The sequence below is a fragment of the Crocuta crocuta genome, unplaced genomic scaffold (genome assembly GCF_008692635.1).
Source record: "Crocuta crocuta isolate KB4526 unplaced genomic scaffold, BGI_CrCroc_1.0 scaffold290, whole genome shotgun sequence".
NCBI lineage: Eukaryota > Metazoa > Chordata > Mammalia > Carnivora > Hyaenidae > Crocuta > Crocuta crocuta.
The window spans coordinates 7,319,372-7,331,197 of record NW_027527429.1 but is presented as its reverse complement, the minus strand read 5'-3'; the positions used below and the strand labels follow the sequence as shown (position 1 = coordinate 7,331,197).

The following is an 11,826-nucleotide window of genomic DNA, read 5'->3' as shown; positions in this document are numbered from 1 at the left end:
TCCTCCTCCCTCCTCTTCCTCCCTCCTCCTCCTCCTTCTTCACTTTTATTTATTTCATTTATTTTATGAATATAATTTATTGTCAAATTGGCTTATGTACAACACCCAGTGCTCATCCCAACAAGTGCCCTCCTCCATGCCCATCACCCATTTTCCCCTCACCCCCACTCCCATCCACCCTCAGCTTGTTCTCTGTATTTAAGAGTCTCTATTTGCACCTTTCTAACCAGGTTGTTTTCAGCCGTATGCCTTCCGTGGGTGTTGGCACGGTATTTAATCTGACATTTAAACAGTACCGTCCTAGAGTTTGGGGGGGGAACTTGCAGCCTGCAGAAAGGGAGCGACCCAAATCCTGTGATTAAGCAAAAGAAAGAAGGACATGATCTTCCTTCTGAAAGAGTTTTGTTTATGAAGCTCCTCGTGGCTTTTTTACTTTTTCCATGAAAAACTCTTTGTCCTTTTGTCTTCTGCCATTGGCCACGGTTGTGGACAGGGCGTTGATGTGAATACAGTTTCCAAATTGGAAATTAATGAGGTGTTTCATCCAAAGAAACCTTCCTCCGGTCCGGTAGGCGCGCTGCCCTGCGCACCCCACCCCCACCCCCACGTGGGTCTTTGCCTTCCTGCCGCCCGTGACCACACAGCAGCAGTGGGCACCCTGGCTTCTCAGCTCCCTCCCCAGTGCTGTCCTGGCCGAAGAATTTTTAATCTGTGTATCAGGTATGCTTCCCACAGTCACTGGACTGTGTCCAAGCAGGATAGGTTGGGCCTGCCTGAGGCCACTGTCACCGGGCCACAAAGTTCTTAATGGCTCTTCAGAGCTGGCCCTCCAGCCCTTTGTGTATTCAGAAAGGAGGCTGGTGCACGTTTCCTAGGATACAGGGCGTGAAGGGGTGGGATGCTCAAGTAAGGTGAGAGCACTCCAGGAAACTTCTCGTCAGCGCCGCGGTCTTAGCCATGATGGGGTTCGAGTGTGCCTCTCATTGGCTGATAAGGAACAGGCTAAGGAGCAGAGGTGCCCATCAGGGGAAAGGGGGCTCAAACTAACTGAGATGGTGCAGCTAGTGTGTTGTTCTCGAGCTCTGGTAAGGAGTGGTGGACTTGTGATTCTGCCGTGCTACAGATCATAAGTTTTAAGGATGAAAAGGATGAAAAGTGGCCTCTAGTCAGAGCTCAGCACTTTAATCAGATGGTTCCGAAGGAGAAGCAAAGATCCGTTTAGAGTAAGAGTGTATGGGCGTGGGGTTGGCATGGTGTCTAGCAACCTTGTAGAACTTACTGCAAAGTTTTGTACATAAATATTTCAAAGGAGAAGTCCTGGAACGTTCATTAGGTTTTTAAAAGCACTTCTTGACCCACTAGTCTACATGGAAACAGACAACCAGTCAAGGTGATTTGAATCCCCCTGACCTGTGTGTGGTGGTCACCCCTACAAGCACGCTGTGGTTTCCTGTGTCCTCTAGGGAAAAGGGACCCAGACCCCAGGCGGCCAGATGTCCTACAACTGGAATGTCTGAGGGAATCTGTGAAACTCCCTGTGGGGTGTGTGAAGGAGAGGTGTGGAAGCGAAGGGAAGGGAAAGTTCCCCCAGGCGTGCTGAAGACAGACCATCAAGCAAACTGTTGACACATAGAGGAGGAAGACTGACTGGGTTTGGAGTGAAATGGAGAAAAGGAAACAAGCTGAATCTCCAGGGGAAATCTTTGTGACCACAAGAATGAATAGGCCACGGCCCTGTCATTCTAGAGGAGGTTGGAGCAACTCCATTAGTGGGGAATTTTCAGGAAATGTGGATATAATAGAAGGACAAGCATGGGCTAACCTTGAAAGGGGCTCTTCTGGAGACCTGCACGCACTCCTTCCCCACCAGGACTGTGGGACAATACCGAGAATTGGCTCTTTCATTTCTTTTGCATTCGGCACGCTCAGACACCTCCTGAGAGCCAAATTCAGGACCTACTTGCTGCGGCAGAAAAGTCATGAGCACACTATTTGAATCACTTATATTTTTGGATAGGAGTGGTTCTCAGAACAATCCAGAAAGTATAGTTTGAGGATTTTTTTTTAAAGAAAATTAAAGTCTAATATTATAGGTCCAAGATTCTATAATAAGGCTCTTTGCACTGAATCACGGAAAAATGAGAGTAGCTGCAGTCATTCTCTTCCTGTGCTTCTTTCTGCCATTTTAAAAGTATTGGTTCTNATAAATAAATAAATAAATAAATAAATAAATAAATAAACAAATAAATAAATAAAAGTATTGGTTCTTCCTTCAGGGGAAGGCTAGGGTGTCAGAGGGGTCTCCCTCGCCTTCCAGGGTACTGGCTGTGTTCCTTAAACGCCTTTTGGCGTGTACAGCTCCTATGCGCTGGGCTCTCCCCTTTCCCCCTGGGAATACCTGTGGATCCTTCAGATGGCCTTTTTTCAGGAAGCACCTCTCTGAGGTTGTGAACAGAATGGTTTGGCTGATGAAAAGGAAGGCAGAGGGGCTGAGAGCTTCCGCTACTGATTGGAACTCCCACTCCCCAAGCCCCCTCTGCCTCTCAGTACGTCTGGCCTTCCCTTGCTCATGAATTCCTTCCCCACAGTTATTTGTCTCAGAGCTTTTCTGCTTCCTCCATGCCCCGGAGCACCCCCCAGCCCTCCCTCATCCTTTGCCTTATACCCCATGGGTTGGGGCTGGCTGATGTCAATGCTCTCACTTCCCCACTTCTTCCCCCTAGAATTGCCTCTCTCGCCTCCCCTTTCCCTCCTGCTTCCTCTCCAGGCCACTCGTTCTCTTTCATCGACAAGTTGCCTCCACGTGGCCCCGGGATCCATTCATTCCTTTTGTACTGGTTTCTCCCCCTCACCCCAGAAACGCAGCCAGCCTCCTGGGAGCGGCCATCCACACTCGTTGTGTTGCCTCCACTACCAGCTGTGTTCCTATCCTTAACCCAAAGCTTCCCAAACTTCTTCACACCATGACACACAGGGGAGATGTTGCTGTTTGGCACAAGAGCCGTGCGTACCAGGCTGATGGGGAGTGGGCTCCGGCTGTCCCGAGGGTGGGAGGAGCCACTGTGGCCGCATCTCCCGAATCCATTCCTAGCACAAGGCCTGAAATCTTTGCAGTTTGACTCTGCCTCCCATCCCACCCCATACCTTCCTCTGCTTGTGCTCTTCCTAAAGATCACCAGTAAGCAAATGCTAAGGGCAAAGACTTTTTCTTTGTTTTCATCTTCCTTGACATGCAAGTGGCATTTGACACTCACTCGTGGTTAAGAGCTGAGACTATGGCAGCGCTGCTATGGCTCAGTTCCTGGCTGTGCCTTTTCCAGCGTTTGACCTCAGACAGGCTACTTAATGTGTCTGTGCCTCAGTGTCATTCTGCAAATGAGGATAATAAAACCTACATCACGGGGTCGCCGTGTGAGTTAAATGGCTTCTCTGTGGGAAGGGTCTTATCTCACTGTAAATGCTATACAAGTGTCTGTTGTGGCTTTTGAGTGCCCCTTTCCCAAAGCCCCTTTCTTCTAACATTGGAACCTCCTATTTTCTTCCTGTGTCTTTGAGCTCTCTTGTTTTTTGTTTTCGTTCTCCACATTCTCTTTTTCTCCCCTAAACTGGAGAAGGTAGTAGAGAATGCAGCCTTGACTCTCACTTGCCCTTTCTTTCTTGGACCTTCCCACCAATGCCGCCAACTCCCCACCTGTAGACTAGTCACCTCCTCGGGTCTCAGACCCACACCCCGACGGCCTGCCACGTTGCCCACCGTCTGGGTCTCCTCCCTGTGCCTCAGACTCAGGAGTCCCAAAAATAGTTTAACGTTTCTTTTATTTTTGTTTTAAAAGCAATAGATGGCACATCATAGAAAACACAGACAAATTTAAAGGATAAAATACAGTAATCCCCCCGCAGCGAGCACCGCCACTAAACTTGGGTGTGTCTTCGAGCCCAGTGGGTCTCAGCCCGGGGCCGAGTCTCCCCAGGGGGGTGCTTGGCTGTGTCTGGAGATACTTGTGGTTGTCAACTTTGGGTCGCAGGAGGGGCTACTGGCCTCTATCTGGCGGAGTCCAGGGATATCACCAGACACTCTGGTGCGCAGGACAGGCCCCCACAACAAAGAATCAGTCCACTTCGTGGTGCTGAGGTTGAGAACCCCATTCTGGACATTAATACTGCAAATAGAATAAGTTGAAATTACTTTTTCTTTCTACCTCCACTCTGCTTCTCCGCTTGTGCTCTCTTTCAGTGACCCCCCCCTTTCTCCTTCACCCCATACCTGATCCATTACAAGCCCACAGCTTCCCCATCTGTCACATCTTCAGCATCTCTTCTCCCCTATCCGGTTTTGGTGTTGATGACCGCTCACCCAAACTAAGGAAAGGGCACTCCAGCAGGCCCTCTGCCTTGAGTCTCCCCCGCTTGGCCTGGTGCCACCCATGTGCTTGCTGACTTTCTGTTGGCCTCCACTGCCTGTGAAGTCCATGCCTCAGAGTCCAAGCTCCCTGTGGGCAGCAGCTTCCATGCCATCCTGAGCACCAAGTCAGGGCCTGACCAATCTCTGTAGAATGTGTTTGGACAAATGGTTGCATGAAAGAAAAACCTGAAATAAATCTTCTTCATGATTCCCTTACAATCTGTCTTTGCAGATCCTTGGTGAATGGTTTGGTCGGACCATCATTCGCTCCTGCACCAAACTGAGCTACGAGCATGCACAGAGCATGATTGAAAGCCCGACTAAGAAAATTCCCGAGAAGGAGCTGCCCCCCATCTCCCGGGAGCACACCAGTGAGGAGGTACACCAGGCTGTGTTGCATCTCCACAGAATCGCAAAGGAGTTACGCAAACAGCGGTTTGTGGACGGCGCACTGCGTCTGGATCAAGTCAGTCACTTCTCTTTTCTTTTCTTTTTTTGGTTTTTTGGTTTATTGTTTTTTTGGTTTTTTGGTGCAACCAACAGATTTGATGTGTGCTCGAACCCAGTGTGCATGAGATTCAGCATGGCAGTCTTGGGACCTTCCTTTCTCTCTTCCCCAGTCACAGCACTAAACCATTGTTCTCCGAGGCAGGCAGGGACTACCTCTCGCCCACCCTCCAAACTCCACATACGCACGAGACCCACTAACATAAGCCAAGGCAAAAGGATCATGTCTGGGTGGGTGGCCCTGTGACCAGAACTCCCAGCTGGTCCTTCCTGGTAAGCCTATACCCAATATTTGAGCCTTATCTCAATTTCTACCTCAAATCCCTCTGAATGGAGTTGAGAACAGGAAACATGGAAGTTTAGAAGGTAGTTGACCAGTATCTGATCATGAGGCTTAGAAAAAAAGATATTTCTTCTGATCCCTCGTCTTCCAAAAAGAGTTATACATTTATAATTCTGGATTAATATTTGAAGAAGCAGAGAGCTGAGGAGACTGTGGAATGTTGATCTCTGGAGAAAATGATGGCCCAGAATGGTACTAATGCTCTTTGAGTATCACAGCCATGCCGGTGGCCCTCTGGGACGTAGGCAGCTGTCACTCAAACTTGGTCACATTTCCAAGTCCATTTCTATGTGCAACAACTCTTAAGACCTAGGCATTCTTTCCTCATTAGTTGTCAGTACATTAGAGAGGAGAGCTTGTGTTCCGTGTATCAATTTTTTTTCTCATTTGTATTTCTTACCCTAACCCCCAAGAACTGCTCTCCTTGCCTGGTCCCTCTGTGCTTGGGAAGTCTCTGGGTGTATGAAAAATGAGTTGAGTGGCAGGATTGGCCAATGGAGAGCACTGGCAAGAGCCCAGCCTCACGGAGACGTCTTTCCCTGAGTGCTCCATCTTCCAGAGATCTCGAAAGCCTTGGTTTCTAACTGAAGACATTTCATCCCACCCTTTGTGATAAATGTCACTAATGCTTCTCAGCAGGCGTTGCGAAGTCACTGCCCTGGGCCCAGGAATAAGTTAGCAGCATTTCAGGCAACTGGACAGTCTGGTTTGCCCATGCTGGATGGATCTTCTGGAGCTGTCATGCCCCCGGCCTGGGCTCAGGCACCCTGAGCAGACCTGTCTGCTCACAAATGCTGATGGGCAGACCGTAGCAAGAGCGGCCGCTGGCACAGACAGCCGAGCCGATAGAAGAGGGACCAAAGGCACAGGAGAAGATAGAATATCTCCTTTTCTTCAGTGAAATCCTTTGTGGGGGTGTGAACACACCCCAGTTCTCACTCACCAGTGGCTGCCTGGTTGTCAAATCCCAGGATGCTTTTCAATTCTTGCTTCCTAGGCTTCTGTTCTGCATTTGTCCCTTCGAAGCTCACCTCCCATTCTCTGCTTCTCTTTGTACATCTCCGCTAATGTCCTGGGTCCCTTTGCAGAAGCTTCTTCCTCTCCTGTCCCCTATAGGGTTCCCATTCCCTAGGATGGACCCCACCCTCTATTTCTCTCTATCCACACTCCCTTCCTGAATGAATGCTCTACTCTTAGGATTGTAACTGCTGACTGGTTGCTGGTGATGCCAAAATCCGTCTCTCTAGCCCCTCCCTCCTTCTCAAGATCTAGATAGGCCTCTCCACCTGCCTTCTTGAACTTTTCACCTGGGTGCCCCGTGGTCACCTCTGCCAGCGCTCATCATTTCTTCTGCAGGACACCGTGATCAGCACCCATGGCATGCTGCACAGCCTGGCTAATGCTCCCTCCTTCCTCTACACCCACCACGGCCATCATATGTGTCAAGATCATTCCTATTTGCTCCCAAACCTGATTGTGCCAGGTGTGTGTGTTGTTGTAATTATGCAGTTTAACTGAATCAAATAAGGTATGCTGGTCAAATAAGAGCATTAAAAAAAGCTTTTGTTTCTTTGAGAACTAAAATTGAAAAGATTCAGTGAAGATGAATCTTTAAAAACTCTGCTGTTGGGGTGTGACGACTCTAAAAGAATAGGGGGGGAAATCATAAAATTCAGGAAGAATTCTGTACTCAGATAGCTTTACAGATGTCTAAATTCTCCCTCTCTTTTAAAGAAACAAAAACTATACATTATAGACAATGAATTATGAGTGTAATTTATTCAGAAAAAAGTGTAGAAATCCAGTTAGCAACCGCTTTTAAAAAGCTTTTATTTTTAAAAATGAATGAGTGCACATTTATATAAATTAAGTTAAAACAAGGGGGTGCTTTATCTATACCATGGAATACTACATGGCAATGAGAAACAATGAAATCTGGCCATGTGTAGCAACATGGATGGACCTTGAGGGTGTTATGCTGAGCGAAATAAGTCAGGCAGAGAAGGACAAATATCATATGTTTGCACGTATAGGAGGATTAGGAGGAACTTGACGGAGGAACAAGGGGGAGAAGAAGGGCGGAAATGGTGGGGGAAAGGGAGAGAAGCAAACCATGAGAGACCTTTGAATGCTGACAAAAACTGAGGACTGATGGATGTGGGGGGAGGGGGGGATGGGCATGGAGGAGGGCACTTGTGGGGATGAGCACTGGGTGTTATGCAGAAACTAATTTGACAATAAACTATTAAAAAAAAAATTAAAAAAAACAAACAAACAAACAAACAAGGGGGTGCCTGGCTTAGAGTATGCATCTCTTGATCATAGAGTCATGAGTTCAAGCCCCCTATTGGGCATGGAGCCTACTTAAAAATATTTTTTTAATTTCTAAAAAAATTAAATTCAGTTAAAATAAATGTTTAGTTCAGATAGATAGATATCGTTTGTAGGATTCCCCACTTTAGCCAGCTCCTAGAATAATTTAGCAACTACTGCTTCAAGCACATCAAATGAGATGTTACAACATTTTGGAGATCCTACCCTATCAGATTGTTTCGACGTTTGATTGGATTAAATACATGAAATACTCTATAACTATGAAAGATCACTGTTAGGTGATCTCAGCTCACATTGTGATCCTAGGGGTATGGTAGTCAAGGGAGAAGAATGATCACAGGTTGCTGATTGATCCTGACTGATCTCTTGGCATCCCTTAGAATCGGAATTTTATTGCTGAAAATCACCTTAGATATCTCCATCTCATTGGCCCTCGCAATGTATAACTTAGGAAGCTGATGCCCCTCCCAGAGGTTCGATGCAAGTTGCAAGCTAAGTCTTTGTTCCATTTTCCTCCACTTAAACCATGCTGACTTAAGAGAGAAAAGCTTTCCTTCAAAGTAAGAAGGGGAAAAAAAAAGCCCTCAAAAGTCCTAATTAGGTTCCAGTTAATTAAGGTCGGAAAATAATGGATGTACATCCTTGGAGTTGATGCCTTGGTTCCCCAGAAAACAAGTTGTGTGGACCACAGCTTTAGAAGCAGCAGCACATCAGTCTCCCTCAGCAAGGGACACTGGCGAGGTCCTTCATAACTCAGCGAGACGGCCCTACTCAGGAGTCCCACATTTGTCCTCTGGTGCCCACTGCCTGCATTTGCCCTCGTGAAAACCCATTTTTCCTCAGTGCTTTTGGCATAGCCTGCTGTTTGGAGTTTCTCTCTGATGCTTTGTTCGTCTTGTTTTACCATGTCCACATTTTTGGTGGCAGTCCTAAAAAAATCTGCCCTTTTACACTAGCCTCAATTAGAGAGACTCTGTGAGAGGGGCCGCCGTCCGTGTCACACAGTATGCCCTTGAATGCATGATAAATCTGCTAAGGCAGCAGTTTTACCTTTCCAAGAAATCAGTTTGTCATATGACCTTCAGAATAAGTGAGGTGGAGGATTCTAGGATAGTGCCTGTTTGTTCGGTCAGGGACAGACTGGCACGGAGGCTGTAGTAACCATAGCAGTGCAGGCCTGCTTGACCACTGGGTGATTGCAGCCGGCAGTGTAGGCCGGAGCTGCCTCACCCATATCTCCGATAGTCTGGGCTGGCTCCAGCCCCCGGGGGGACCACCCGCTCAAATCTTGTCTGCTTACCCGAGTGTGCTATCAAATATGAGCAAGTTCGATATGTGCTATGACGCGGAACAGATTGGCAAGCACTGCCTTAGAGGTCAGATTACTTGCCTCAAATGTCCCTTTTACCTAGAGCTTGAACCTGGTTCTAGAGAGGTGATAGCTCCGTGAAGTGACATTCCTTTGTTTCACGGCCGAAAAAGCAAATGCAGATGCATTCTTTGTGCTTTTTGGAGGAGTTGAATAGTATCCCTTCCAGGTGGTTCCTTCCCATCCTCATACTTCCTGCTGTCAAGTTTGTTCTAGACTTTAACTCGGATTCTTGTTTTATTCTTGATCATGTATGTCCTCTGTTTCTTAAAAGGGGGCCCCAGTGTTTTTGTGTTTATCGTAAAAGTAACCATTATGGTTGGTAATCACATGCACATCTTGAATTCTGAGGAAGCGGAACTGTGAGAAGCCCGCCCTCCTCGCTCTGGTGTTTGCTCTGTGACCCAGGCTTGTCCTACAGGCCGGGAGTTTGTGCAGAGCTCTGGCGCTTCTGTTGATGCAGACACAAAGCCTGCCCCCAGGCAGCCTCCCCTCCTGAGAGGCAGATGATTCTGCCCATGATGTGACAAGGCTTCAGGCTCCTGTTCGAGTCTGGGCCTTCGTGGTCGCCTTAACGAAAGGATAGCAAAGGAGGGTAGCGGAGTGGTAAATAGAACCGTCGAACAAAAACACCTCCGGGAATATTGATTACTTTTAGGAAACTACAGCTTTCTGGGGCTTTCTCTCCAGCCCAACATCCCTCAGGCAGGACATAGTACTTCAGAGAGAGCCCACCCTGTACCAGCTTCTTTGAGAAGCCAGCATGATGGCCTGCAAGAAACTGGGCCACTTCTGGGGCCCCCAGCAGGTGCGCAGAGATGTGATCGGCTCCTAGTGAGCTGTTGACTTTCTGAGTTTAGAGAAAGTGGTGGTGCAGAAGAGTTTATATCTCCCTCTTAGGCGATGCCTCCAGACCAAAGGAGCCTTTACTAAATTCTCAGCTATATCTTCTATGACCCCCTCCTGGCATGATTTTAAGCCCAAACATCAGGCAGTTTCTCTGGACTTGATTATAAAGATAAACTTGTTAGTAAAATAGGTTTTGGATACCATGGGTCCCACGCTGCTGTGTATGCTATTCTGGATGCCCTTGGCCTAGCCCAGCCATTAAGTTGGGGGTCAGCAGACTTTCCATAAAGGGCCAAATAGTCACTACTTTAGGCTTTGTAGAGGAGCCACAGACGAAACACATGAGCGGGGCTGTGTGCCGATAAAACCTGAAGGACACTGGAATTTAAATGGCGTGGAATCTTCATGTCACAAAATAGCATTCTTCCTTTGATCATTTTCCAATCATTTAAATATGTAAAAACCCTCTTTAGCTCACAAGCCGTTCGAGAGCAGGTAGAAGGCTAGGTTTGGCCCACGGTCCGTAGCTTGCTGACCCCCTGCTTACGTGAAACTCAGCTCTGCGCCCCAGACAGCTCATCCCAGCTGCATGGGGAACCTGGGCGAGGTCATGGAGAACGGCTGTGCTAAGTTAGCTCTCGGGTGGTTTCATGCAATTAAGGAAATTATTCCTTTGATTAGTACCACGTTTAGCAGGTCTAATTGGAGGAATGAATCAGTTTAGCACCAGTTCCCTTACCCTAGTTACAGTCAGATAGCTTTAATTAGCCAGAAGCAAAAAGAGCAGCGGCTCTCATTTCCCACCTCTGCTTGACACCTCTTCGCAGCAGGGGCTCATCCCCAGCCCACCTGCAGCGGTGCTGTCTCCTCCAACTCGCAGGGCGGGGCCGCTTGAGGCAAAACAGAGGAAGCTCATAAGCCACCAGAGACATGACAAGGGCCTGACCTGAGAGAGAGGCCACGGGGCAAGAGAAAATCACAGACCCAAGAGAGGAAGGAACATCGCGAGCCTTGACAAATGGACAGTCTTGAAGAGATGTGAGGGAGAATGGAAGAATCAGGTTCCTGGTTTGGGCACGTAGGTTATACAGTACAATGGACTCACCAGGACACGCCTGGATGGAAGAGTTGAGAAGAAAGATAACCACTTCTTTTTAGGGTCTGTTGAGTTTGAGGGGCCCACTGGAGAGAGACAGACAGAAATGTAAAGTGAGCCTATGGGCGTAGGAGCTCAGAGGTCAGCCGGTAAGGTTGGCCTAGAGGTAACCATCCGGTTCAGGAGCATTTAAATGGTCCCTAAGCTGTCTGGGAATGAGCTCTAGGGCGGACGCTCTGGAACGAGCAGCCCTGTGGCACGAGGTCGGTAGGAGGGTGAGAAACGCTTGTGGCCCAGGTCTTAGGCGGTCTTCTCTGATCCCCTCTTCTCCCTAGAAAGGAGTCTTCATAGCAGATTATAAAGGCATAAGTAAATTCCTTTATCTATAAAGAAGTATTTAAGTATATTCTAGCATCATAAAATTTAGAATATATAACAGTGTGAAGAAATCAAAACGACCTATAACTCTATCACCCAGAAAGAGCCACTGCTAATATTTTGTCATATTATATATCTCCTTATGAATATCCTCCCTAACGCTTCATGGCAAGAGGGAGGAGTGGTTAGCATAACATACATATAATTTTTATATTATGCTTTTTAATATTATAGAATGAGTTTTTCTCATGTCATGCAAAATTCTTCTAAACCACTTTAATGCCTATGTAATATTTCATCATATTAAATGATCTGGAACACTCAACCATGCTGCAGTTGTGGATATTTAGATTACAATTTTATTGTACAATAAATAATAATGCCATAGCCCCCTTGTGTTCATAAGTCTTTGCTCTGATCTCTGATTATTTCCTTAGGACAGTCCTCAAAGTATGCTGATAGGTCACAGGTACAGACATACTTAAGAATCTTCTGGGTGGCTCATTCGGTTAAGCATCTGACTCTGGATTTCTGCTCAGGTCATGATC

General features: G+C 47.3%; 1 protein-coding gene across 1 annotated transcript in view; it reads left to right on the top strand.

The window, feature by feature from the left end:
- The window catches only part of DIS3L2 (DIS3 like 3'-5' exoribonuclease 2), a 373,116-nt gene that overhangs the window by 294,561 nt on the left and 66,729 nt on the right, over positions 1–11,826 (top strand). The window contains exon 13 of the mRNA XM_077757924.1: positions 4,635–4,868. Coding sequence (XP_077614050.1) covers positions 4,635–4,868 — 234 coding nt within the window. The remainder of the gene's footprint in view (positions 1–4,634; positions 4,869–11,826) is intronic.